The 26,343-nt window shown below is 47.1% G+C and overlaps 2 protein-coding genes across 7 annotated transcripts in view; one reads left to right on the forward strand and one right to left on the reverse strand.

The window, feature by feature from the left end:
* The window catches only part of CTBP1 (C-terminal binding protein 1), a 210,664-nt gene extending 209,174 nt beyond the window's left edge, over nucleotides 1-1,490 (reverse strand). For all 4 annotated transcript variants that reach the window (XM_068149551.1, XM_068149550.1, XM_068149549.1 and 1 more), the window contains exon 1: nucleotides 1,409-1,490. The gene's annotated coding sequence lies outside the window, so the exon portion shown is untranslated. The remainder of the gene's footprint in view (nucleotides 1-1,408) is intronic.
* A 581-nt stretch (nucleotides 1,491-2,071) lies between these two features.
* The window catches only part of MAEA (macrophage erythroblast attacher, E3 ubiquitin ligase), a 42,573-nt gene continuing 18,301 nt past the window's right edge, over nucleotides 2,072-26,343 (forward strand). The window contains exons 1-4 of one of the 3 annotated variants that reach the window (XM_068149558.1): nucleotides 2,207-2,294; nucleotides 10,290-10,372; nucleotides 15,147-15,329; nucleotides 19,327-19,530. In XM_068149558.1, coding sequence (XP_068005659.1) covers nucleotides 15,222-15,329; nucleotides 19,327-19,530 — 312 coding nt within the window. In that variant the 5' untranslated portion in view covers nucleotides 2,207-2,294; nucleotides 10,290-10,372; nucleotides 15,147-15,221. Of the gene's footprint in view, nucleotides 2,163-2,188; nucleotides 2,295-10,289; nucleotides 10,373-15,146; nucleotides 15,330-19,326; nucleotides 19,531-26,343 lie in introns of those variants that run through there. The other 2 variants (XM_068149557.1, XM_068149556.1) reach the window with 2 other exon arrangements.

The following is a 26,343-nucleotide window of genomic DNA, read 5'->3' on the forward strand; positions in this document are numbered from 1 at the left end:
TTAGTGCCAGCCCTTTGTGGTGCAGAGAAGATCAGCAGGGTCACTACACACTTGGGAAATAATGATGCTACCAAGTACTCTAAGAAATGCACTTGTTAAACATGACTTGCTCTTTCAAGCCGTGAAAGTTACATGTGCCTTATCTTCCTGGAAATATTCTGTGTCCTTTTTCTACAGTCACCTGCAAACCACAAACAGGAAAACTGCAAAGTTTAGAAAAGACAGCAAAAAATATCACAATTACTATTGGATGCAGGTTTGGGGGCATCTTTAAGGCCTCAGAGCACAGCAGCACACCTCCTGAAATACATCTGCTCATAATGGCAAGCACCTGCATCACGACAGAACTTTTGCCATTGACTTCAACAACATAAGGAAGTTTATGCCGCTGCACAGAGCTCTGATCAGCATGTTCCCACTTTCTCTGTGTTGTGCCACAGACTTAACAGCTCCAAGTTGCTTCCACCCCACTCCTGAGGTGCTTGAATCACAGTGGGAAGGTTCACATAGGGTACTAGAAGGGCTGACTCTCAAGACAACGCTCTCTACATATTATAAAGCAGTTGAAAGGTATGGGTTTCATCATCCGTGAGTGTTTTTATTCCCTGGGACTCACACATAGAGACAGTCTGCAGGATCGACCCCCTTTTTTTGTTTTTCCCTACACGGAAACAGGTATGCTGGACAGAGGAATTACTGCTCATATAAACCACTGCTTTCAACGCAGCTGATGGCCCAGCAGCTCCCGCGGACTGCTCTCAGGGGCTGAGCAGAGGTCACTAAGAGACGCACATCTGCGAGCGCCGCATTACAGAGACCCACGGCTTCCCGCAGACAGCTGGAGCTCGCAAACTTAACCCCCGAGCAGCAAAACGAGGAAGCCCCCGGAGCTGCAGACCGCACGCCGCTTCACCGGGCAGCGAACAGGGAGAGAAAGCAGCAACAGATCCGTGCCAGCCCGGCTGCGGGGGCAGAGGCGACTGAGATATCCCCCCCCCCGCCCCGCGCACGCCCAGCCGGCGGAGGAGGGCACTGAGCCAGCAGAAGCTGCCGGCCGTACGCAAGCTGAACAAGGACCGAACGGCGGCCAACCCCCGCCTCACCACCCCCCTGCCCCGCGGGGAAGGCGAAACCGGCGCGGCTGCTGCGGGAGCTGCTCCCGCCCCACACCAACTCTCACCGGGGAAACTCAGCGCCTGCCCGCCGGGCAGCGGGGCCCCGCCACGGCCTCCCCTCTGCAGCTCGGGAAGCGCCTTTGGGCCAGCTCCCCCTCAACGGTAAGGGCAGGCAGCTCCGCACCGGGGAAGGCGAAGCCGCGCCGGGTGCCTTTGCCTGTCCCGGCTATGGGGGAGTGTCAGGGAGCACAGCAGGGCACCGAGGACCGAGAGCCGAGGAGAAGGGAACTCACGCTGTCTCTGCTATTTAAACCTCTTCCCGCCGCCTCCGCCTCACTGGCTCTCCCTCGCTCTCTCCTCCCCGCGGAACTTACTAGGGGCGGCCCCCTTCTCCCGGCCGATATACACATAGCCGCACGCCGTGCCGCCGCTGCCCCGCCCGCCCGACCTGAACGCGCCGTTCATTCGCTCAGCTATCTGCCCGTCAGTATGGCGACGCGACACCATTGGCTAGAGATGCTGCCCATCAAAAAGCGCTCCGCAACCCCTGTTCCAGGCTCCGCCCTCCGCCCCGCCCTCCTCTCCCCGGACCCCTCGGGGGTGCTCGAACAGCCCATTTAAGTCACCGTCGAATTTACTTTTGCGTCCCACCTACTGAGCTCTAGAAGAGATTCTGGTTGGGTGATAGAAAAAGGGTCTCTATAGCCACTGGGTGGCTGAGCGTCTATAACCCCTCAAGCCCCGCCTATCTCGATGGCGTCACTCCATTCAGCTTGCCCGCGCGTCGGGGTGGCCCCACCTATTCCCACTCCACTGCCCAATCAGGAGCGTCTCCTCAAGCTTTGAGGCGGTGCCCACGGGTATGAAAGGAACGTGTGAAAGGACGCCCCCCGTTGGCCGGTGTTTCTCGCCCCACTATCCCCTTTAGGCTGTACCACTGCACCCGGCGCAGGGGTGCAGGGCTGGGCCTGGCTCCAGTGGTTCCGCCCGTCACCATCAGCCATGGGGCGGAGCAGGACTGCCGTTACCCGCCATGCCGTGCGCGCTGTAGGTAGCTGCCTCTGGCCGGGCTGGGCGAGGGCGGGGGAGGAGGTGGGAGCCCAATCCAAGATGGCGGTGCAGGAATCAGCTGCTCAGCTCTCAATGACTTTGAAGGTGCAGGAGTATCCCACTCTCAAGGTGGGTGCGGAGCCTTCTTCCCTTTCGCACCGGCACGGAGGAGAGGGCTGAAGCCATTCGCGTCCCACCGGAGCAGCGCTGAGAGGGAGATGAGGGCTTGGCGAGCCGGGTGCCCCGGCCCCCTTCCTTCTAGCTCTCCGCCTCAGAAGTCCCTGGGGCCCTCGGGGCTGTGGGGCGGCGGTAGGGAGGGATTCCCGCTGTGCCGCTGCCTGCCTGTCTCCGTTTTCCTCCGCTTGACGTCTGGGCTTCTGCCGCCTCGGCTTCTCCTCTTCCCCTCCCCCTCCGCGGAGGGCGAGGGACGTGCCTGGAATATGCTGCTGGCCCCGGGTGTCTGCCCGGAGGTGAAGGGGGCGGCCCCCGACGTGACTGGGGACACGGCAAGGGTAGCGGAGAGATGGAGAAGCTGGACGAGAAGGGGAAGGGGGCGTCGGGTCCTTGTGGCAAGGCGAAGCTGCGGTGTAGGGGGCTGCGAGGGGCAGAGGGCTCGGCCGGGGTCAGGCTGGGGAGCAGGGTTTAGGGGCGTGGGAGGGACGGCTCAGGCCGGCCGGGGGCCGCTCTCGGCGCTCATCCCAGCTGATCAGCTGAACCGACGTGGCGTTGTTAGGAGACCTGCTAAAGGGGAGGGAGTGGAGGTGGTAGCAGAATATGGTTCCTTAGCTGCTTAGTCCCCCGAAGATGGAGATGAGCTTAAAATATAAAGAGACAAACTTACTAGAAGAGGCTGGAGGCCTGGAGAGACGAGCAAGCGAAATGCTCAGGGTTTGGTACCAGCACAACGTTGGTTAAGGCACTGGGGCTGTCTGGAGGCTGGTAGCTTCTCAAGGCTGCGTGGCTGGTCTTTGGCTTTGACTAGGTATTGTCAAGCAAATGAAGGACTCGGCACTGAGCGGTAAGGTCATCGCCTCTAAGAACTGTTGAACTGGAAGGATGATGCTCACAGCAATCAATGGAAACCTTTGTTTGAAGTCTTGTATATACAGTAGGTCTACCACGTTAGTAGGCATAGCTGTGAGAGGGAGCTGGGCAAAGGTTCTTTATCGCAAGATGCTCATTTAACTCTCTCTCGTGCCAGTATATCAACGTTTTTGCATTTACAGAAGGTGTTTATGCGAAGTAAACTTTGTTGTGCTGAGATCATGCTGCACTTCCACGCGCTGAGAGCTGTGTGCTCTTTGCAGTGTTTGTTTTGCAGGTTTTTCTAGCCATGTTCTTGTGCATGTCTTCCTCAGCTCTCCTAGCTTCAGTCTACTTCTGGCCCAAGAAGCAGAAGGACAAAGTGTTGATTCCCGTGTTCCAAGTGAAGGCTTCTTTCTCTCATGGTGAAGTACTTCAAAGCTGACAGCATCAGGCTTAGATTTTTACATAGCAGTAAAGAGTGCTCTAGCACTTTCCATAGCCAGGGCAATGTGAAGGCATTTAAAGTTAAGACAATTTTTTTTTTAAGCCTGCATTTTAGATGCATTCCAGTTGTTATCACAGCTTTGCTTGTTCCATTCCTGAAAAATTACTGGCAGGGAGGATCAGGGAGGTTTTGGGTTGCTGTTTATGGCTTAAGATGAATTGTCAGTGTGCCAGCCATTTAAAAGGTAGCAAATATTTTGAGCTAATGCTTTTTATTTCCACAAGCATTCTTTTTCCCTGAAAAATCTTAACAAAAATACACATAAGAGAATGGAATGTTGTTTATAAAAATTGGGAAGCTAAATAATAAAAGGGTGAGACACCCTTGCACTGAAGCTCTTAATTTCCTAGCAAAGGTGATGTTTATTGATTTTTCTCCCCAGCACCCCTTCAACTTCTGGATTGTTCCTGTTGTCTGTAATGGCATTTTTCATTGTTTAAAAAACCTGCCAGAACAGTGTCTGCTCAGATCCCTTGGATGTATCCACTTAAATGTCTTGAGCTGTGAGTCATGTATCAAAACAGTCTAGTGCTGGAGGTGAAAAAGCAGCAGGGAGAAAGGAATACTAAGGCTGAAGTCCACTGAAGTGAGGTGATATGAAATTCCATTTTGTTCTTTAGGAGGCAGGTGCTTGCAAGTTTCTGTGGGACTGAGCCTGTGGATTTTTACTTGAGCCCTGTGAAAGGAATGCATGTAACTTTCTTTAATGTTGTCCACCAGCACAGGGGCTCAGGCATTTCTTTTGGAGCTCTGGATGCTGGTGATTTTCCCTGATAGAAGTGAAATATAAAAGACTGTAGACTTGTGTTTATATCCTTCCTGTTTCCTCCCTCTAGCTTCCTCATGCCAGCATCACTAGATAATAGTTGTGTAATAGCTCCACATTTACAGTGTGTTCCACAGAGTGCCTTTCATGTGCTGGAGTGCTCAGAACTGCAGAGGGAAATCCCTTTTCCAGAGCTAAATTATGGTTGCTGCAGGAGTGAAAATGCTTCAGTCCTCCTTCAACAGCTCAGCTCAGGGGAAGTAAATGGAATTCTTCAGCTCAACCTAGGGAAGCTATTGGAGGGGACAAAATAATACTGGAATATTCCCCCCCCCCAACTCCAATCCCTTCTCAAGGACAAGGAGGCTGCCAGCTATTCTTTCTCCAAAAATGCTGTGGAACCTTTTATTTCCTCCACTGGTAGAGAATTGTGCTAGTCTCATCTGGGAGCATGAAGCAGGGAAGTTGGCAGTTTAGAAACGAATGAATGCGAACATTGTTATCACAGTCCTCTGCTGAAACACTAATAAACAAGTGATGACAGGAAGCCAGATAATTCATCCATATCTTTGGAAGTGTGAATAATTATTGAACTGACCTAGCAAACTATATGCAGCAAGACCCTACGACTGGGAGATGGAAGACCTGAAAGCAGGGATGATCACTTGTAGAAACTATTCTTATCTGAGCTGTTTGCTGGGAAGAGTTTAGGTTGAGCTGGGCTGCAACTGCCTTAAAAACCAGCTGATGGCAAGGAGAGCTGAAGCACAGAATAGCTGAGCACCTTCTCAGAGCTGCTGTTTGCTTTCTGTTGTTGGTAGCTGTGGCAGGGAAATACTGGCAGCACATGTAATAAGGTATTAATTTCTCATGGAAATACCATGTTTACCTGAGTGCTCAACAGGGGAACGGTAGGAGAATAGGATTATAGGAGCTGTGTGTTGTTTCTGTCCCAGTTGCATGGAACTGCAGAATAGCTGAGGTTAGGAAGGACCTCTGGTGACAGACTAATCCAATAGCCTCTTTCAGACCAGGGCCAGCTAGCGTGGGTTGCTCAGGGCCATGTTCAGACTGTTCTTGATTATCTCCAGGGTGGGACTCCAGGCTCTCCAGACAAACCTTTGCCTGCTGTTACACTATTAAAAAAACTGACTCTTGTTTCCATGGGATTTTCTGTGTTTCAGTTTGTGCCCATTGCCCTTTCACTGGGCACTGCTGTGAGCAGTCTCTTTATTCCCCCCACCAAGCGTGTATACACATTGAGAAGACTTCCCTCCAGCTTTTTCTTCTCGAGGTTAAACAATCCCAGTCCTCTTAGCCTGTCTTTGTATGTCAGATGCTCCAATCTGATAGTGATCTGTGGCCTCACTCCAGTGTATGTGTGCCTCTTGTACTGGAGGCCCAGAACTGGACATAGCACTTCAGATGGGGCAGAGTAGAGAGGGAGCATTGCCTTCCTTGATCTACTGGCAGTGGTTCCCAGCCCAGAGTTCTGTTTGTGCAGGGACACATTGTATTCTCATGGGCAGCTTGTCCACCAGCGCTCCCAGCTTTCCAAGCTGCTCTCAGCATGTACTGGTGCATGTGGTTGTTGCTTCCCAAGAGTAGGGATTGGCATTTCCCTTTGAGTTTGTCGGTTTCTCCAGCCTGTTGAGGTCCCTGTGAAGGGCCTCTGCAAACATCTGGCATGTTAACAACTCCTCCCAGTTTTGTAGCATCTGCAAGCTTTGGAGGTGAACTTTGACCCATTATCTGGGTCACTAGTTAAGATACCAAACGGTTCAGGTCAGCTGCTTTTCCCACTGAAGTGGAAAAGGTGCAGGATGGATTTTTTGCAGAATTGGTTGCACTGCTTTATTTTTTCCTCTCTGTTTATAAGCTTCACTGTAAGTTGGCTTTGAATGTAGCTTTGTGCTTTGTTTTGAGCCACAGAGTACATCGGACAGAACTTTCAAAAGGCAGCATCAGAAGTTGCTCAGTGCAAGTGAGTGATTCAGGCAGAAGTTGAGAAGGGCAGAAGTAATGGAACTTCACAGTAGCACAGAGTAGTAGGGGTTGGAAGGGACCTCTGGAGATGGAGTCCAACTGTCCTGCCAAGGCAGGGTCACCTAGAGAAAGTCACACAGGAACATGTCCAGGTGGGTTCTGAATGTCTCCAGAGATAGAGACTCCACCTCTCTGGGCAGCCTGTTCTGGTGTTCATCACCCTTAAATTAAAGAAGGTCCTCCTCATGTTTAGATAGAACTTATGTTCCAGTTTGTGGCCATTACCCCTTGTGCTGTCATTGGGCACCACTGAAAAAAGCCTGGTCCCGGACTTGTGCCATCTGCTGCACTGTCAGTTCATCAGTACCCCAAACCAAGATGTGTCGTGGCTCTTGTGGGGAGTCATTGTGAATGCTTGTGAGGTAGCAGCCCGCCAGGATAAGCTGATGTGGATGTTGCTAACAGCCAGCTCGGAGCTAACTCTGTGTCTCAGGCTAAATCTGGCACCAGGCCGGGCGCTGTGACTCACAGTGCACACTGTCCCTCCACGCTGCTGACTAACAAGCTTCCTGTCCCCACACATCATGTGTGCATCTGGGCAAACTGGCCTGGCACCTCCTGCACGGGCTGGCTGTTAAACACCCCTGGTACCATGAGGGCTACAGGAGGACTTTGCTTTTGGAAAGTACCTACAGGAGGAGTTGGCCCCAAAGGGGACTGGTCTCCTTCCACCCCTGCCCACTCCCTGGAAAACACATTTTCAAGTGATTAATTAAGGAAGAAAATGCAGTAAAAAGCAATAAGGCAGTGTGGCCAGGAGCTAGAGATGTTGCTTGATTAGCCTCCTCTGTGCCTGTGGGGAAATGCTTCTGGAAAAACACTCATTCTATGGAAGATGTTTTGTTAGTGTCTTCAAAGGGAGCTTTTACCTGCTGCTGCAGTGTCCTTCATTGGTGGTGCTTCAGATGATGCATTTGGCTTGTGTGTGCTTGCTGGTATAGAGACAAAGTGTTTATATGGCAGCTGATGTGTTCGGGTCTTTAAATGTTGGCAAAAGGCAAGAATGTCTGAGAGATCTTTGGTTCTTTGCATGATAGAAGTTGGTTAAGAGCTGGGAAATGAGTAAAGATGAGCTTCAAACACTTGCTAGTTATACCATAACAGGAGGAAAACACAGCTTAGTGTTGATGGGCCTGGAGCTCTTCCTGGATGTTGTGAACCATGCAGTGTCAGTTTTTCTTCCTGTGGTGTTTCAGTTCAATAGTTTCTACATTAATCAGTGTACAGGTGCCCTTTTTGGGCCCACAGCTTTGGGAAGGGGCTGTTTTGGTGGATGGGTGTTTGCTCTAAGGCCATGTTGGTCAAATCTATCAATCCTTCTGAGTTTCAACTGCCTGCATGGTACACGTGGCCTCCTCCAGCTTACAGCCTGAAGACACACTAGCTAGGAAGTGTTGGCTAACCAGCATGTGAAATGCACCATGTTATTTCATTACTTACAATACATTATTGCTTATTTACATCAGGTTTTTCCTAAGCTGTTTTTGTTTGATGGCTGGTAACTGCTTCACAACTTACAAGTGATTGTTCCCAGCTCTTGGAGTGCTTTGTGAATTGCCTTGAGTTGTGAACTAGTGAGAGCTGAGGTAAATCATAATATATTAGGTAGGACTTTGGTCATTTATTGTGATACAGGTCTGCTGAATCAATCCTTAGTTATTTGTCTCAGGAGCAATGCTTCAGCTGGAATGGGTTATTTTGGGAGCAATCTGTCTGAAAGTGGGATCTCTCACTTAAAGGCTCCACCTAGGATCCTGGTGCCTAGACTGGGCAAGCACAGGAGGACACTAACCTCTTTCATTTAAAGAGGTGCTCCATTAAAATAGAATAGAATAAACCAGGTTGGAAGAGACCTTCAAGATCATTGTGTCCAACCTATCATCCAACACCACCTAATCAACTAACCCATGCAACCAAGCACCCCATCAAGTCTCCTCCTGAACACCTCCAGTGATGGTGATTCCACCACCTCCCCAGGCAGCCCATTCCAGTGGGCAATCACTCTCTCTGTGTAAACCTCCAGCCTAAACCTCCCCTGGTGCAGCCTGAGACTGTGTCCTCTTGTTCTGGTGCTGGTTGCCTGGGAGAAGAGACCAACCTCTCCCTGTCTACAACCTCCCTTAAGGTAGTTGTAGAGAGCAATAAGGTCACCCCTGAGCCTCCTCTTCTCCAGGCTAAGCAGCCCCAGTTCCTTCAGCCTCTCCTCATAGGACTTGTGTTCCAAGCCCCTCACCAACTTTGTTGCCTTTCTCTGCTCTTGAAGAAGAAAGGAAGATCTAAACAAATGGACACAAACCTGCTGTGTGACCTTAGCATAGCAACTTGGTTGTTTCTTTAGGCAGGGAGGGATGCTTAGGGTTTTGCTAGTACTTGGGTATTTCTACTGAAAGGAGAAAAGGGAAGAAATGCCCTCTGAGGCATGAGTCCAAGATGGCAGCTGTAAACAAGTGTATTGGGAAGGTCTGGTCCCTGATGTCCTCAGTGTGGCTCTAGGCAGGGCTCTAAAATGGCTGTCAACTTGCTTACATAAGGACGTGGGACCAGCCGTTTTATATAAGGAAAGTGGCTTTGTGAAGCACTTCAGTTTTGTTGTTGGAAGCCTTGTTCCTAATGTATTCAGTAATCAATTACTAGCAGTTTGTGGAAAAGGATAATATTTTTGAGGAGTCTAATTGCTTCTGTTGAGTAAGTACGTGTGGAGCAGATGGGTAGCCAAGAATTCTCACTGCTAATTCTCTCCTGTATTGAAGTAGCAGCTTTGAATGTTATAATGATCTCTTCTTTCTAGACACAGCTGCTCTAGAAAATGCAATTCTGTCTTCCTGAGTTGTCAAGCTGACATGTTTTGAACTAAGGGGAGCTACTTGGTGCTAAACTTCAAAAAGATGGAAAGTTTCTTTCAAGAACCACTGTTTGAAATCCAAATGATCTGCAACTGCATCCTAGGCTTAAGGGTGTTATTTTGTCTGGTTTGATCTGTATGTCTGCAACAGTTTTATTGTGCTAAACTTAAACCTGAATCTAGCCATTAGTCCAAACTTCTCATTCCTGAAGTATGGTACTATTTGCTTTCAACTTTCTTTCTCCTTTTTCTGGTTTTTGCCTTGAAGGGGGGAAAAAAGTCAATGTTTTAAGGGCTTGCTAAGAGCTACGTGTCAGAAGACCTCATCCTGTGAATCAGGGGTGGTATAATTCACATTCTGGATGAGTTCAGGGACAAATAATGATGCTTGCTCCGTTCTGAAATAATCCAGGAAGGGAAAAAAAGTGTATAAAAAATACAGAAGTTCAGTAATTCTGGATGGAAATGTTCACTTTTCATTGGTGTGAGGGAAAGCTTTTGCAGTAGTTTATTATACCCTGCCTCCTTTTCCTAATGGCATCATGTCTGTTGTATGTCCCCTACTTTTGTGTGCTGTTGAAGGTAAGCTTGGTGAGCTAATTTCATCTCAAGGAAACAGCTTAATGCTCAAAGGTGTTTCTTGCTGGGTTTACATTTTCTCTTGGCACTGTTTAACACTGTTTAGGAGATGCTTCATTTCTTCTTCTGCTTTCTGTCCTCTTACACTAAGTAGCTGTGAGTTGTCTTTGCTTCTGTCCTTTTTGAAAGGCAGTTTCACCACTGCACTTGTTGTTTTTCCCTGCATCTCTATGGCTGACTTCATTTCATCTAAGGGCACAATATATGACACTTGCAAAAAGCTTCTTTATAGCTCAGAACGTTTTCAGCTGGATTGTCTTGGAGACCTGTAGATTCATACAAATCTCTGGTGCTTTTCAGGTGTTATAAGCTAACACAAGTGAGGAGAGGAAGCCCATTCAAAGGAGAGCATAGTTCTGTAATGGTTCCCCTCACCTAATCTGGTAGGACTCTTTTATTTGATTTTTTTTTCTTGACACTTTTTGTTCTTCCCACTAATTATCTGACTTCATGTGCCTGAAAAGATGATTTTTTTTTTCCTTTTTGTTTTTCATCCATGTCAAATTCCCTCCTGGCCATCGTGGAGTTCATTTGCAAAGATCCACAATGTTGGTGTTTGTGTTCAAAAAACACTCCCCACTTCTTGTGGCAAGGAGATTGGAGCTTTGAAGAAGGGTGGTTCCCACAGACACCAGTGAAGTCAGGATGTGTAGTTAAAGCTGCCCAGCTTATGAGTTGATCCTGCTCTGGAGTGAGACCTGATGAACTCTCCTCCCAAACACAGGAGGAAATTGAATGTTCTTGTACAGAATTGCAAGCCTCTGCAGGATGCTTGTTCCTGTTGTCTGTGCTGTTTGCTGTGAAAATCTGGGTTTAGAAATTAAAACTATTAAAAAAAATTCCAGTTACCAGGGGGCTGGGGAATGATTAATGCTCTTACTTGCCCCACCAAATGGTTCTTCCTTCAGTTTGATGTATCAGTCTTGTTCTGTAATTTCCAACAACCCAATGACTGCTGTACTAACTTTGTTTCCACTGAATCTGAGTGGTTTCCTATGGGGATAGAAACTTGCTGGTTAATGTTGTGCTGTGAAAGAGATTGTTTGGGGTTTAGTTTCCATTTGTACTTGGAATTCTTCAGGTTTGTACCTGTGTAAGTGAAGAAGGAATCTAGCTTGTGTTGGATGTGCCCAGAGGAGTTTGAGCCCTGGTGTGCAGAAGGTCTAGCATAAGGCTGAAGACTGATGGGAAGGTGGAGGCATGCATCTGTGATTTGTCACAGAACTTCAATTATGAAAGAAACACCTGCAGTTCAGGCTTTCAGCATTGTTGTGTGCCAGTGAGCAACACTCCAGGGGCAGCAGCAGGCTGGTAGCTGAGGTTTCATGCAGTAACCATTACAATTTGGCCAAACTTTTTCCACCTCTAAAGCAGCAGAAATGCTGGGTGTCAAACTGTTCTTAAATAAGCTTGTGTAGCTTAGGGGGAAACTCCTTTCTGCTGTGGCAATGCTCTAATAAGTGCTGGGTTTGGACAGCTGTGCAAGAAAGGCAAAGTAGAAGGCTTTGCTTCAGTGCTTCTACTTCCTTAAGTAAAACTTTAGTTAAATTCTTAATACAAGTAATTTTTCTCTTCCAACCAATGGCTTATTGATGCAGAAACACCATCCTGCCTGATCAATAATGGGCTCAGCAATTCATGGGACTTAAAAGGGAAGTCATGCTATGCAGAGGTATTGGATCTGTATGTTAAAAATAGTGGTGGATTTGAATGATGGTTTATTTGTATCACTGAAAGTGTTTTGGAGATGCCACCTCCCAGGAACTCTTGAAAGAAGGCAGAAGTCCTTATGTGGGTGGGTAGCAGGGTGAGATAAGGATGAAATCAAGATTTTGTTGCCAATCTCTAATGTGGGAAGCCGGTATTGGTGTTCTGCTGGCATCTCTGGCAGTACTGCTGATGTTCAGCTGTTTGAACAGCCTGGAAGACAGTGAGTGCTGAGATGATCCAGTTGCCTTGATGAAGCAAAGGTAACAGAGATGCAGGTGCATCCAAATGTGGAACATTGGGGAAGACTGGGACTAAAAGAGTATTGAAATAGGTTCAATATAGACAAGAGTGGTACAGTTTTTAAGTGGAGTGGAAAGAAAACTAATCCTAGTCTGGGACAATAACTGAGTTGGAAATCATCATCATTGCTTTGTGGGATCTTGGGGTTACAGTGAAGGCTTTGTAGGAAGGGCCAGGTTAATATTGGCAAACCTAGAACCAAAAATGTTGTTAAGGGGAAGAATGGAGAGAATCTCATGCAGCAATGGAAATCCATCGTTTCTTCTCTTAAGTAATGAGTTACTCTTTCCTCTTCCTGAGAAGAAAGTAGTAGCAGTGGAAAATGTCTCCAGAAGGGCAATAACTTTTAGAGATGTGGAATGGCTACCTTCAAAGAGCAGTTTAGAAAAAGCTTCTTCCATCTCAAGAGACAAGAGAGGCACAGGAGAAAGGGAATATTTTGTTTGTTTTTACTTTTCTTCCTTCCAGAAGAAGAGCAAAAGGTTTTCCAATTAGGCTAGCAAGCAATATTTCTTCATATCATGTGTGAGGCTGTGAAATGTCTCACAACAGGATGTTGCAGTGCTAAAACTCTACAGGTCAACAGCAACCAGTAGAGGTCATGGATGAGTGTTTCCATACTATAGAACTTCCATTCTGGTTCAAGACACCCAAAGAGACTAGTTGGGATTAGTAACTTTGTCTTCCTTGTTGACAAAGGATGGTGGCAGAGGGAGGGGCTTTTGGTGTTGCCTGATATGGCTGTTGGTGTCTTCATATGGAGATGAATTTGCTGTCTAAATTAGCAGTGGGAATCCATGACCCAGCCATTAAAGTAGGAAATAGACTTCTTCAGACAGTGTAGGTCAGGTTCTGCTTCTATCCAGGCTAACCTCAAAGCTAATTTGAGTTGCTTAGGTTCCTGACCTATTCTGAAAGCTTCCAGGTGTGGAGCTTCCACCACCTTCCTGGGCTGTTGTTTTAGTGCTTGCCAACTGTCCTTGTTAAAATATCTTCTGCCTTGTGTCCAGCTGGAATTGTCATTGCCAGTTGTCATCACTGCCTCCTTCCCTTTCCCTTTAACTCTGAGAGAAGTCTGGCTAGATCTTATCTGTGACCCTCACCTTGAGGTAGTAGAAGGCTACTATCAGATTGTGCTGCTCCCAGCTCCCCACAGCCTCCTCTTCTGCAAGAGAAACAAGTCTGTCCCTCTCACCTTCTGCTTGGCTTTGTATCCTCTATCAGCTAAGCATTGTGGTGACAGCCTCCTGGACATGTTCCAGTTTGTCAACATCTCCTTTGGCAGAGGGGAAGTGACCTGAAAACCAGACTCAGTATTCCAGATGAGTCTGCTTGAGTGCTGAGCAGGAGGAGCAATCACTCCTCTTGCCCCACTGCCTTTAGTAGGGTAACTCCTGAAATGAAAAAATACTTGGATTAGGTTATTCAGTTGCTGCCTGTCGGGTAGCTCAGGGCATAGCTGTTGGCAGGTGTGGCACTTGCAGGACCCTCCAGCCAAGCAGCCTTCCCTTCATATCACAGTAGCAACATTTTAATCTTGGAAAAACGTGTGTTACTGTAATTTCACCCCTCTTGTGGGCTGTTGTCACTTCAGTCAAATTCCTTTTCATTGGGCGTAAGCTGGTTTAGTACATGCTGAAGTGGAGTGGTGTCTGCAGCTGTGGAAGCTGGTGAGCAGAGGCAGCAGAATCTGTGTAGAGCTTTGAGATGCCAAGAAAACCTTTATTAAATAATTTCATCCTTTGAGAGGAAGAGGATCCTTTTCATGTCTTACCTGGAGCATCCTTGTGTTGTATGTCTACTGCAGGTCAGAACAAGCTGGGGCAGATCCTGTGAAGTCTTGCAAAGCAAGAGCTTGGGCTCTTCTTCCTTGCTCTGAAATTGGACTGTTTCTTAGTGCATCTGATTATGTAATAACATCTCTACCAGAGCCCAAAAGGAGAGTGGACCCTGGGGGTACTTTCTTGCATGCAGATGAACAGAGGGAAGAAAAGGGATGCAATCCTGACATAATTACTTAGAAGTGATACACTTGAAGATGTGTAATCAAACACATCCATGATATGTACCAAACAGAACACAGATTTGCATTTCCTGTTTTACCTTGACTGTGTGTAATGGGACTGCTAGCTAAATTAGGCCTTTGATTAATGGCAAAGCAATCAAGATTAGCATAACTACCTGGAAGTCCTCATGTGGTTGTTTGAGATAAAAGATAGGATGAACAAGTGCATAACACTGCGGTGTTTGTAGTTCTAAACTTCCTGTGAGGTGATGGAACTCCCTGTCTGAATTGTTCACTGCAGTGGGAACATGATGGAAGCAGCTTAACCTTTACTGTGAGCTTTCCCCAAGTCATGATTTCCCTAACATTTGACCAGGCTGTGGACTGTTCCCTCATGTGCATCCTTCATGGCCATCAGTAGCCGTTTTGATGTGGCTGTCCCATAATGACATTGGACAGGTAGGACAGGAGACCTCCAAGACTGCTTAGTCTCTAGGTCAAGGAATGGAACCTTAGAGGTATTTAACAAACTTAGTCCCACAGTGGAGGCTGTAGGTGAAGGTTCTCCTAGCAATTCTTAGCCCTACTAGAGTTAATATTAAGTGGTTGTCCTTTATGGGCAGAGGTAGGTGGGAAACCTGCTAGAGTTCCTGAATAAGCAGTGGTGTAGTCTGTAGAACCTCTTCAGTAGCTGATATGCAGGACACTTTCTCACATGTAACTCCTCTCTTACAAACTCCTGAAGGAATGCAGACTTGAGAAGCCATTTTATGAAGTGTGATCTCAGTTGTGGTTCACTTGTAGCTTGCCTTTTTTAGAGACAGGGCTTTGCTTCCAGTTCCCCCTGAACTGTTTCCCTCATTCAAAGCAAGATAGGTGAAGTTGGTATGAGAAAGGAATCTCCCAGCTCTTCTTTCCTGTCAGTGCTTTTTCATCCCCTTTGAAGTTAGCTCCTTGCTGAGAGGGCTTAAATAAGACCTTTGCTTTGAGAACTCAAGTTCAATCGATGACTTAGTGTCCTGGAACGTAGATATTCTTCTGACTGCAGCAGATAAAATCATCAGTGCCTTTAAACTCTAGAAGACCTGACTCTTTTTTTTCTTTAGCAGAGAAATTGTAATGGTTTGCCATTTCTCATGCAGGTGCCATATGAAACACTGAACAAACGGTTTCGAGCTGCCCAGAAAAACATTGACCGGGAAACAAGCCACGTCACCATGGTGGTGGCAGAGCTGGAGAAGACACTGAGCAGCTGCCCTGCTGTGGATTCAGTTGTTAGTCTCCTGGATGGAGTAGTTGAAAAGCTCAGTGTTCTGAAACGAAAGGTAAGTGGTGCTCTACCTTGTGGTTTCTCTGCCTTAGCAAAGGTAGCAGTAGTTATCACAGTATCACTAAGGTTGGAAGAGACCTCAAAGATCATCGAGTCCAACCTGTCACCACAGACCTCATGACTAGACCATGGCACCAAGTGCCAAGTCCAATCCCCTCTCTCCACAGCGCTGATGCTTGGAGGTTTTGATCAAAGATACAGGTAGCCTTGGTCTGGGAATGCCCAGCAAACCATCAGAGCTTGCTGAGTCTTGCTTCACTGTGCTTATGAAATGTGACTTGGTGGTCCATGACTGAGCATAGCAAACCTCAGAGAGGTCATGTTAATATGTATTTACAGTCCTGAAAAGGAGCTTCTCTACCCACAGGAGAAAGAGCCAAATGAATTGATTGGTATCAATCCTTGCCTGCCTAATGGGAAGGCTTGTGTGGTTTCATTAACTGAGCACTGAGAAGCAAAAACACATAGAAATGAGGCTGAAAAATGTTTAAACCTCAGGGGAAGCTGTATGCAGTGCTGAGGCTTCTTTGCAGGGGAAAGTGTGAGCTGTCCTGCATGGTTACTTAAACGTTTCATAAACAGTCAGCCTGCAGGTTGGAAGGTTCCCAGGGAGCATTACTAAGAGCATTTTAAACAAAGTTTAGCCAGATAACCTGCTTGTTCAGCCTGAATGCTCCTGTGAAATGCAGCTGAGCTTCCATGCCTTCACCACATCTTTCTAAGAATGAGTTTAAAATATACTCTGTAGTACAAACCATCCTTATTTTGGATGGGGATATTACTCATCCTGAGACTCATCAAAGCACTTGCAGAAACATCAAGCCAGCTCTGTTGCCTGGCTCCAGAGCTCTGCTTCTCCAAAAATAAACATGGTAGCAGACTCATTTCATTAAAACTTAAATAACCAACAGATAGAAATCTTGATGCTTCACTTCATAGAGCCTCAGTACCTTGGAGGTTTTGGTGCTATGACAAGAGCACTGTCAGGTGTGGTGATGTGGGGCTTTCTGCTTGAGCAGGTTAGCTGGGTGGTGAAAAGCTGTTCTGCAAAAGACCTCATAAATCTTAATTGCTGGTCTCATCTTAGGTTTGTGAGGCTTAGAGGTCTTGAAGGATATGTTTTCTTCACTTCTCTGTTACTTACAGAAAGAAATCACTGCTGTTTCTGCAGGAGGTGTTAGCTTTTGCTTGTAGGTGTCTGGTAATGATGTGGAGGAGTTATTTACTTGTTAAATCTTTGCTGGCTGCGGAGGTGTCTGAAGGCACTGCTGAATGTTTTGGGTGCAAGGCTCCATTTTAGTGTAATTGCTCATTTGTTTTTGACTGCCTAAAAGACTGTGGGGAATCTTCTAGCTGCTCAGAACAAAAAGCAAAAAAAAACCCAACCATGTGTTCAACAGGAGAAGTCTTCTGAAACACAAAGGTGTTATTTCTGCTCCAAACCCTCAGCTCTAGCCATCTTCTGTGTAATCTCTGCCCCAGGCAAAATGATTTGTTTTCTCTAGGACCTTTGCACCCATGTGGGATCTCTTTCCTCCTGTGTTTAGACAAGGATCTGATGAACTGCTGAGATGGCCCTAACAGAATTAGATGGTTCCTTTATTGAACACCTTACTCTTAAAAAAAGAGCTTTTCAACACAGCAGGTTTCTGGGGTTCTGAAGATGATCCTGGTGAAACCCAGGCTTTTGTGTTTTCCCTCCTGTATTCTGTTTAATATGCTTGTTCCTTCAAGTTCTATTAATGTCCAGCAGGGCAAGACCCAGATAGGCTTGCCTCAGAGGGTTTTGAAAGGATCTCTGGCCTCTCTGAGTGCACTGAAAGGATCAAAAAAGCCTGCAAAAGCTGTGTAAGTCCAGATACAAAACCATGGGATGAGAAGGGACTCAACCTTTGTGCCTGGCTGCCTTGAAGTCTCCTAGTTGTATTCAGGGTAATTCTGGAGGTTGCCTTCACATCTGATAACACTGTAGACACCTCACAAGTGAAAGTGAGTTCTGGCTTCAGTTAGTGTTTGCTTTCTGAATGCAGAAAGACTCAGCTTCTAACTTAAAATACTGATCTCCAAACCATATGGTACAAGATAAAGCTCAGTACAGCAATAGAAGGAACTCAGCCTACAGTAATAAAAATAACTCAGGCTGTAGATGTTGACATGGATTTTAGTCAAAGGCTATCTTCTGTAGGGACTGGGCTTTGAGATACTTGGGTTTGGTATCCAGGGCCAGATCAGTCAGGCTGAATTGGGGCATGCTTGGTAGTCTTTTTCTGCACAAGCTTTCATTTATTTCACCTTGCTCTGCAAGTACTGGTGCTGGCATAAGAAGCTTGTAGCTGAGCATGCATGGGAAGAGAATTGGAACGAACTTGTGCTTCCAGAGCTGGGTGCTGCTGTAGCCTGAATAGCTTCAGTACTGGAAAGGTGGCTGTGCCAGCATGGAGTGCAAGGTGGGCTGTTAAAATCAGCCAGGTTCTCTGTGCTTGCCAAGCCTGTGTGGCCATAGTTGGCCAGTTACACACACACCAGCCAACCAGTTTAGAGGCACCTGGAATAAGGCAGCCCAACCTGGAACTGCATCACTAGTGATGGATCACAGGTGGGAGTGGTGTCATGCTCTACATTTGCCTGAGCAAGCAGAAAGCAGTGCAAGCTCTCTTGTGCTCTGTGGCCTGGCCTGGCACACAGTTGTCTTGTGCTACACACAGAGTCAGCTAGCTCTGAATGACGGTGCCTGGAGTAAATGGCCTGGTAACATTGGAGCAGAACTTGACATCTAACATAAAGGTTGAAGGAAAGCAAGTCTGGCTTGAGTGGTTTGGGTTAAAGTTAAAAAACAAAAGAAAAGTCACTGCAGGTGTTTTGGGGAGGTTGTTTTGCACTGGGTGAGCCAATATGTTGGTTTTTAAATGTCAGTCTGCTTCCTTTGGGCAAATCTGTTTCCCTAAGTAAGGCTCTTAACAATAGGTGCATGTTCCTAGAGCAGCAGAGGTAAGTAAAATAATACCAGTTCAACAAAACTAACCTCTGTAAGGCTACTCAGAGATCCTTGAATTAAGGGTGCTGAGAGGCCAGATGTTTATGTAATTGTTATTATTGCATGACTGATTAAAATGGCTCCAGTGTATTAGAAGTAATGTGGGCTTACTCTGCATCACTCCTCAGCAGAACTAATGAAGCAGGACAGCTGCTTGGAGAAGCCATGCATAGGTTAGAGGTGGAAAATTCATGGTTTGCAGAGCCAGATGACTGTAAACCTTCCCAAGGCTCTTTGTAGCCTTGCAGCAGCTCCTGCTGTAGCTGAGACCTGGCTGCTTTGGGACTAGCTGCACATGAAGCAGGAAAATGCATGTGTTCATCATGTCACAACTCAGCAATGTGCAGGAACATCTCAGAACACTGCCAGCCCCTGGGCAATTGCCACAGGAGATGCCTCTCTAAATGAAAGAAACACACTTGAGAGTAAGAGAGGGGTAGAGCACCTCCCCATGGGGACAGGCTGAAAGAGTTGGGGTTGTTCAGCCTGGAGAAAGGAGGGCTCTGGGGAGACCTTTGGGCAGCCTTCTAATACCTGAAGGGAGCTCCATGGGAGCTGGGGAAGGACTTTTCACAAGGGCTTGCAGTGATAGGATGAGAGGCAATGGCTTTGAGTTGGAAGAGAGGAGATTCAGACTGGGGATTAGGAAGAAATTCTTGCCAGTGAAGGTGGTGAGACACTGAGACAGGTTGCCCAGGGAGGTGGTGGATGCCCCCTCCCTGGAGGTGTTTAAGGCCATTTTGGATGAGGCCTTGAGCAACCTGATCTAGTAGGAGGTGTCCCTGCCCGTGGCAGAGGGTTGGAATGAGATGATCTTTAAGGTCCCTTTCACGCCAAACCGTTCTCTGGCTGGTATGTAAAGAACATGTGCAAACAATTCTGACCATGCTTGGCTTTTAAAGCAAACTGAAAATACAGAGCTCTTCATTTCTTTTCCTCATCAATTTTCACTTTCCAGGCAGTTGAATCAATCCAGGCTGAAGATGAAAGTGCCAAGCTCTGCAAGCGTAGGATCGAGCACCTGAAGGAGCACAGCAGTGACCAGCCGGCTGCCGCCAACATGTGGAAGAAGAAGCGCATGGACCGGATGATGGTGGAGCATCTCCTACGCTGTGGCTACTACAACACAGCTGTGAAACTAGCAAGGCAAAGTGGCATTGAGGTTGGTAGCAAGGTTGACTACCCAGCAGTGAAGGGGAGGTTGCCACAGAAGCAGTTGCTGCAGCCTTGTGGCAGCTTTTCTTGCGTCACCTTGCGTGTCCAAGTGCCGAGTGCTGCACTTTGGCCACGGCAATCCCATGGGGAGCTACAGGCTGGGGTCGGAGTGGCTGAGAGCTCCCAAACAGAGAGGGACCTGGGGGTGCTGATTGACAGCTGCCTGAATATGAGCCAGCAGTGTGCCCAGGTGGCCAAGAGGGCCAATGGCATCCTGGCCTGCATTCGGAATAGTATGGCCAGCAGGAGCAGGGAAGTCATTGTGCCCCTGTACTCTGCTTTGGTTAGGCTGCACCTTGAGTACTGTGTCCAGTTCTGGGCCCCTCAGTTTAAGAAGGACATCGAAACACTTGAAGGTGTCCACAGGAGGGCAACAAGGCTGGGGAGAGGCCTTGAGCACAAGCCCTATGAGGAGAGGCTGAGGGAGCTGGGATTGTTTAGCCTGGAGAAGAGGAGGCTCAGGGGTGACCTCATTGCCCTCTACAACTACCTGAAAGGTGGTTGTAGCCAGGAAGGGGTTGGTCTCTTCTCCCAGGCAACCAGCACCAGAACAAGGGGACACAGTCTCAGGCTGTGCCAGGGGAGGTTTAGACTTGAGGTGAGGAGAAAGTTCTTCCCTGAGCGAGTCATTCGTCATTGGAATGTGCTGCCCAGGGAGGTGGTGGAGTCACCGTCCCTGGAGGTGTTCAAGAGGAGATTGGACGTGGCACTTGGTGCCATGGTCTAGTCATGGGGTCTGTGTTGATAGGTTGGACTCAATGATCCTCGAGGTCATTTCCAACCTTAGTTTTACTGTGATACTGTTTTCATTGCTAGTATTTCTCAGTGAATTATTTTAGGCCTCACTGTGTTCTCCTGACTTGACATCAAGTGTGTTCTAATGCATTAAATCAGAATTGAAGGCCTAGTTTTCAGTCACAAATCTAAAAGCTTTGAGATCAACAGCTTGCCCTGTTAAAATGCAGAATAATTCTCAAGTGTCATACAGCAGTTCTGGTTAGACACCTTTAGGCTGCTGAGTTAGCAGTTGGTGGAGCTCCCCATCTGTCTAGCCACGCTTAGCTATGTGTAGGTGACTAGACTAAGCAGAACAGCATATGCTGATTGCAGGAACAGCTCTTTTGTTGGATCATCCTACTGTTTAATGCAGCCAGAGGCAAGCTTGCTTGTGCTTGGGAAAATAAGCCTTGATAAAATTTAGGTTTTTAATAGCCAGTGTCTCCTGCATGGTCCATGGAAACTTTTTGCTGTTTTGCTTATCTCACTATTTACAGCTCTGTGGTCATCACTTTCCCTTTCTGTGGTTATTTAGCTGGGTTTGCTTCCTTCTCATAATTGCTTATGAAGTGTTTGGCTTTGTGCACCTTGGTGCAGTCTCTTTATGCAGAGTAATGAATCCCAACTGTGCTCCCCTGACAGCCACAAGGACATGGAAACTGACTCGTTAAGCATTTGCTTCTCTGACAGGCAAGTTGAGCATGACCCAGCAATGCCACTCTGGTGGAAAAGAAGGCTCAGCAGGGCTCTCTTGCATTGGGATGCAACACCTGCAGGGGAAAGGTGGTGGCAGAGCCTCTCAATACTGGAGGGCTATATCTAGTTAGGGCTTCCCAGCAGACTTCAGAAATGTTCAAACTCAGACTGAACTGGGCATGGTTCTAGGTAACCTGTTGTACATGACCCTACTTGGAGCAAGGAGACCTCACCATCTCTTGCAGAAGTCCTGATCTCAACTGTTCTGTAGTTCTCTTTCTGTGACTGCAGGATGAACAGCTAGAAGTGCTCCTTGCTGCTGTTTGAAGAGGCTGAAGGAAGTAGTTCTTTCCCTGTCAGTTATAGCCTGTGGATCCTAGATTAAGCATCTTCCATAGCTGTTAGACCAGTCTGGGAAGCATGTCTTGACATGCTTAAGTGCCTTGCATGGCTTCTGAATGCTGAGAGCTGCAGAGCTGCTGAGGTCCTTCATGAGTGGGCACAGTGCAGAAAGCATCCCATTCAGTGTCCAAAGCAAGTCATGGCACCACTCTTGTGCCTGCAGTAACACACAGCAGGCAGTTTGCTCACACCTCAGCTGCACCAGTTTTGATAGTTACTGCTGGGTTGTGACTACTTTCAGTCTGCTTTCTGTTAGCTCTCTCTGAAGGAGTGGTACTCTGGAATCCTTGTGATGAAACAGGAGCATTTAAAAGTTGGAGTGATGATCAAGTAGGAAGCAAACAGCTAGGAAAATAAACATTGGATGTGGAAAGTTATAGGGAGGTTTAAATATTAGTTATGAAGTAGCTGAAGGTGGGAATAACTTCTGGTATGCAGCATGAGGGAATGACTTCTGGCATGCAGCATATATAAAGCACAATGCTATAAGTCAGTGGGAAAAGCAAACCCCAGAGATGGCATGGGTGTGATAGGTCTTTAGAGAAAGATGTTGCTGCTTGGGAAAGTAAACTAAAATGTGAGTAATGGTAAAATAAGAGCTGACAGCCAAGGGCAGAGATGTCACATCTGTGCTGAAGTAAATGTGTAGGGGAAGGAATTCTGTTGGGGCGTTTTTATTCTGGATACATTATGGTGAGGCCATGTCTTGAATATTGTGTCCAGTTCTGGGCCCCTCAGTTCAAGACAGACCTCAGGAAACTGCTTGAAAGAGTCCAGTGCAGAGCCACAAAGATGCTGAAGGCAGTGGAACATCTCCCTTATAAGGAAAGGCTGAGGGAGCTGGAGTTCTTTAGCATGTAGAAGAGGAGCTTGAGGGGTGACCTCATCATGTTTGTGAAGGATGAGTGTTAGGAAGATGGAGTCAGGCTCTGCTCAGTGATGCCCAATGATAAGACAAGGGGCAATGGGTGGGAGCTGGAGCAGAGGAGATTACACAGGAACATAAGGGAAAGCTTTCTCACTGTGAGGGTGACAAAGCTCTGGAGCAGTCTGCCCAGAGAGACACTGCAGTTGTCTTCTCTGGAGACATTCAAAACCCATTGGGATGTGGTCCTGTATGACCTGCCCTGGGTGATCCTGCTCTGGCAGGGGGTCGGACTCTCTCTAGAGGTCCCTTCCAACCCCTAACATTCTGTGATTCTGGGTTTGGAATGGTGGCTGTTCCAGCAGGCAGATGGTTGCTGCTTGCAGTTAAACTTGTTACAGTTGGGGTTTGCATATGGCCCTTCACTTGGTGATCCCAGAGTTGGTTAGATTTGAAGCTGGCTTTTTCTAGCCTCTTCTTTCATAGGCTAGGAATGAGGGTGAGGGGGAACACATGACCAAATATGAGGCATCCTTACAGCTTTTTGGTTAGTTCTGTGGTAGCTGTGGTGATTTTTGCCTAAAGGATTGAAAGCCCAGATTCTGAAGCTGCCAGTCTCCTTATCACATGCTGAACATCCTCTTTCTGCCTTTGCTTACTTCACTTTAGTGAAGGAAGAGACTCTTTTGCCTCAATGCTCTCACTGGGCAGAAGCTACAGAAGTGAAGAACCCCACAAATACAAACTGGCTGTGTTAGGGCAGGGAGCAAGTGATTTAGCAACCTATGAACCAGCAATGCTTGAGCAGGGTGGATGCCACTGAGATGTGATTGCTTCAGTAAGAAATGCCTAGAAAAACTTGAAGTTTGAGTGAGGGAAGCCACAGAATGTGCAAGTTAAAAGCTGAGTAAGTCCTCCTCTGAACAATCAGCCCATTGTACCTGAGGAATCTTCCTTGTTACGGCATGTCGGGGAAGAACGGCTTGTAGGCAGAAAGCAGAAGAGCACAGGAACCCCTCATAACAAGTTTCTGTTCGCAGCACTTCCATTTCAAACAAGTAAATAACGTTCAGCACAGTCTCTGAGTGTGCTCTTTGCTTCACTGTCCTGCAGAACGTGGCCAAGCTGACTCGCTGTGGGCTGAATGGCAAAGGAGCCTCTCATTGTGTTGCGCTCCCGTGGCTTGCGGCTCACGCACCAGAGATGTGTGAGAACTGCAGGAGAGCTCCTGAACTGGCACCGCTTTTTCAAAGGTGCCAGAGTGGGAAGTTGAGGCTGTTCTGAATCACCTTCAAGCACTAGGTTATAGGTGAGCAACTCAGAAGCTCCTGCAAGCGTGTTTTGGCGGCTGTTAGCGTAGGCATGGCAACTTCCCCTAGGTTGGCGTAACGAATGTCTGGGTGTGTTCATCTGAATTTCAAAGTGCTGCAGCTCCTGAGCAGCCTCACATCTGCAGCTTGTCTCCAGCATCCTTGGGAATTAGAATTATGTAAATGTGAAACAGTCAAGATGGATGCAGAGTAGCAGACGTGCTTCATTACAGATCATTTGCTACTTCAAAAGCCAACGACATGAAGTGTGCTGTGATGTTGCATGTCTGGGGTTTTTCAGTCTTTTCAGACAAAATGGGTTACCTGTAGTGTAGCAGAACAGAGATAAATTATTACAAAAGGCTTAGTCTGGAAGGCTAGTGATTCAAGGAAGATGCTTGAGTTTAAATCTTGCTTAAAGGGAGAGTGGTGGTGTCACCTGTGGATTGCCTAGAGACAGAAGAGGTTTGGCTTGTTGTGCTTCTGGGTTTTTTATCTTACTGTACATTTCTGCTGCCAGACCCCCCTCCCAAGTGTAAATGTTACTCTATATTTTACTCTTTCTTGTAGTATTGTGCTAGATGACAGGAGTTTTGTGACTGTGTAGCTGTAACGCAATCTGAGCCTGCTTGGACAAAAGCTGCGGGGCTCACACTTAGCTGGCAGAGGAAGAGGCTGGAAGAGGCTACAACAGAAAATGGCCAAGGCAGATCTAATACCAGAGGCTCTTTCTCCCTGCCCAGTGATGCATCTTGAGCTGCAGAAGCTTTGTCTCATTGCTCCAGCACGGTCATTTGTTACTGTGCTTGGCCTGGTGTCTTCTATGGCTGGATATGATGCAGCCTTTTGAGCTACTGAAACTGCTGAGGCAGGAATAGAGGATGGTTGGGAAAACAGCTGGATAATGACCAACCTGAGTGCTAGCTGCAAGTGCAGGACTCCACCAGAGTGGCTTGTGTACATGATCAAAGCAGGTGGATAAAACAGCTCTGCTTGGCTCTGGAGCAGCTGGCACCTGAGTATCTACACTTTCAGTAACCATACCTGAGGGAAGCTGTTAGAAAAACTGGAGGGAGATGACTGGAAAATGTAAAGATGCTTTTGCTAGGTGTGAGAGCAAAAATTATGGACCAGGAAACTTTGTCATCCAGTGCAGAAGAGCTTAGGGAAGGAGCAGTACCTGGAGTCAGAAGTCAGCAAAACTCAAGTTTGCAGTCAGACAGAAGGTTAGAACATGATGTAATCAGCAGAGTGAACTGCAGGATGAAGTGCCAGCGTGTTAAAGACTATTCAGATAACCAGTCTCTTCCAGTTGCTGGGGATTTTCAGACCTAACCAAGTACAATTTAAAGGTCTCTGCTATGCAGAGGCCATGGATGATGCTCTCCTGTGGAAGCTGGGCTGCATACTGTGGGATGCTGTGTTTACTGTGCAGACAAAAACTCTTCTGGCCCTTGTGTTGATGAAGCTGTGGTTTGGCTGTCTTTGCTTTTTTCTGACAGCTAGCTCTGCAGCTGGCTTTGGAGTAGGACATTCCCTCAATGACTGTTTATTTTCTCTGTAATCCTGTTAGTGGGTAGCATTATAACACTTAACAGTAGCTTAATGAACTCCAGACAGCATTATTTTATGAGGAGGCCTCTTAACATTAATTTGTGCCTCATTCTAATTGATGTTCAGTAGCTGATGTTACTGTATTGTCACCACCTATGCCATTGTGTTTCCCTTCAATCCTGGTGTAGTTTATACATTCTCTGTGCTGGCTCTGACAGAGCTATTGTAACCAGCAGCCTTTTACTCCTTCCCTTCTATAGGGGCAGAGAAAACTGACTGGTGGTCTGATGGCTTAAAAAAAGGTCCAGGCTTTCCTCAGGCATCCCAAGGCTACACCTGAATTTTGCTGTGTTTGAAGAGGTCACTTCTAGTATGGGACTAAAGCAGAACTTTTGGGTGGAGCTACTGTTGTTGAGCTTTGCCTTTGACCAGTGAGGTGCTCTAGTTTGTACTGAAGTGAATGAGATCTGCTTGAGGTCTCTTGGAATAAAAGAGTTCTGTGCAGTTTCTTGAGCATGTTACCAGTAATAGCCCAAATCCTGCCAAAGAAGAAAGCCAAAGCAGTCTGGTAGGCATTTGCTCTGTTATTTCTCTGTAGTCTCTGTAAATATGTGGACTTGACTCCTGCTTTGTTCCAATTCCCTGCTAAACTCCCACAGCTGTGCAGGACCCTGAAGTTCCTGATTTTGTTGTGGCTTAAATTAAAGGTGGTCCACACTTAGGTGTAAGACAGCCAGTTTCTGACTTGGTTCCCAGGTTTTGAGTAGAGCTGTGGTTAGTTTCAAGTTCAGCTGAAGCCCAAATATCCACCAGTTCAACAAATCACATACTACCTTCATAGGCACCTCTCCAGCATTCCCCAGCTGTTGCTCTTCATATAGCCTTTGCTGTGTTTCTGGGCATCCCTTCTGCTTCCTTTCTGTAGCACAGCCCATGTGAATTAATGAAATCCTGGCCCTGTTCTCATTTTCCTTAGTTTTAGTGTCTGAAGCCTGTGTTCATTTTTCATTACACAGCAGTTATTCCATGACTCCTAGAACTCATGGAGCTTGGCTCCCTGAAGGCTTGTCCTGGAGCTGATGCAAGCTTTGTTCTGAATGCCTCCCTGGAGAAAAGCTGCAGCAGATCTTGCCAGTGTTGACTCTTTGGAGTCTAG

The sequence above is a fragment of the Melanerpes formicivorus genome, unplaced genomic scaffold (assembly GCF_026170545.1).
Source record: "Melanerpes formicivorus ecotype bairdi unplaced genomic scaffold, bMelFor1.0.p_v2 SCAF_18, whole genome shotgun sequence".
NCBI classification, from domain to species: Eukaryota; Metazoa; Chordata; class Aves; order Piciformes; family Picidae; genus Melanerpes; species Melanerpes formicivorus.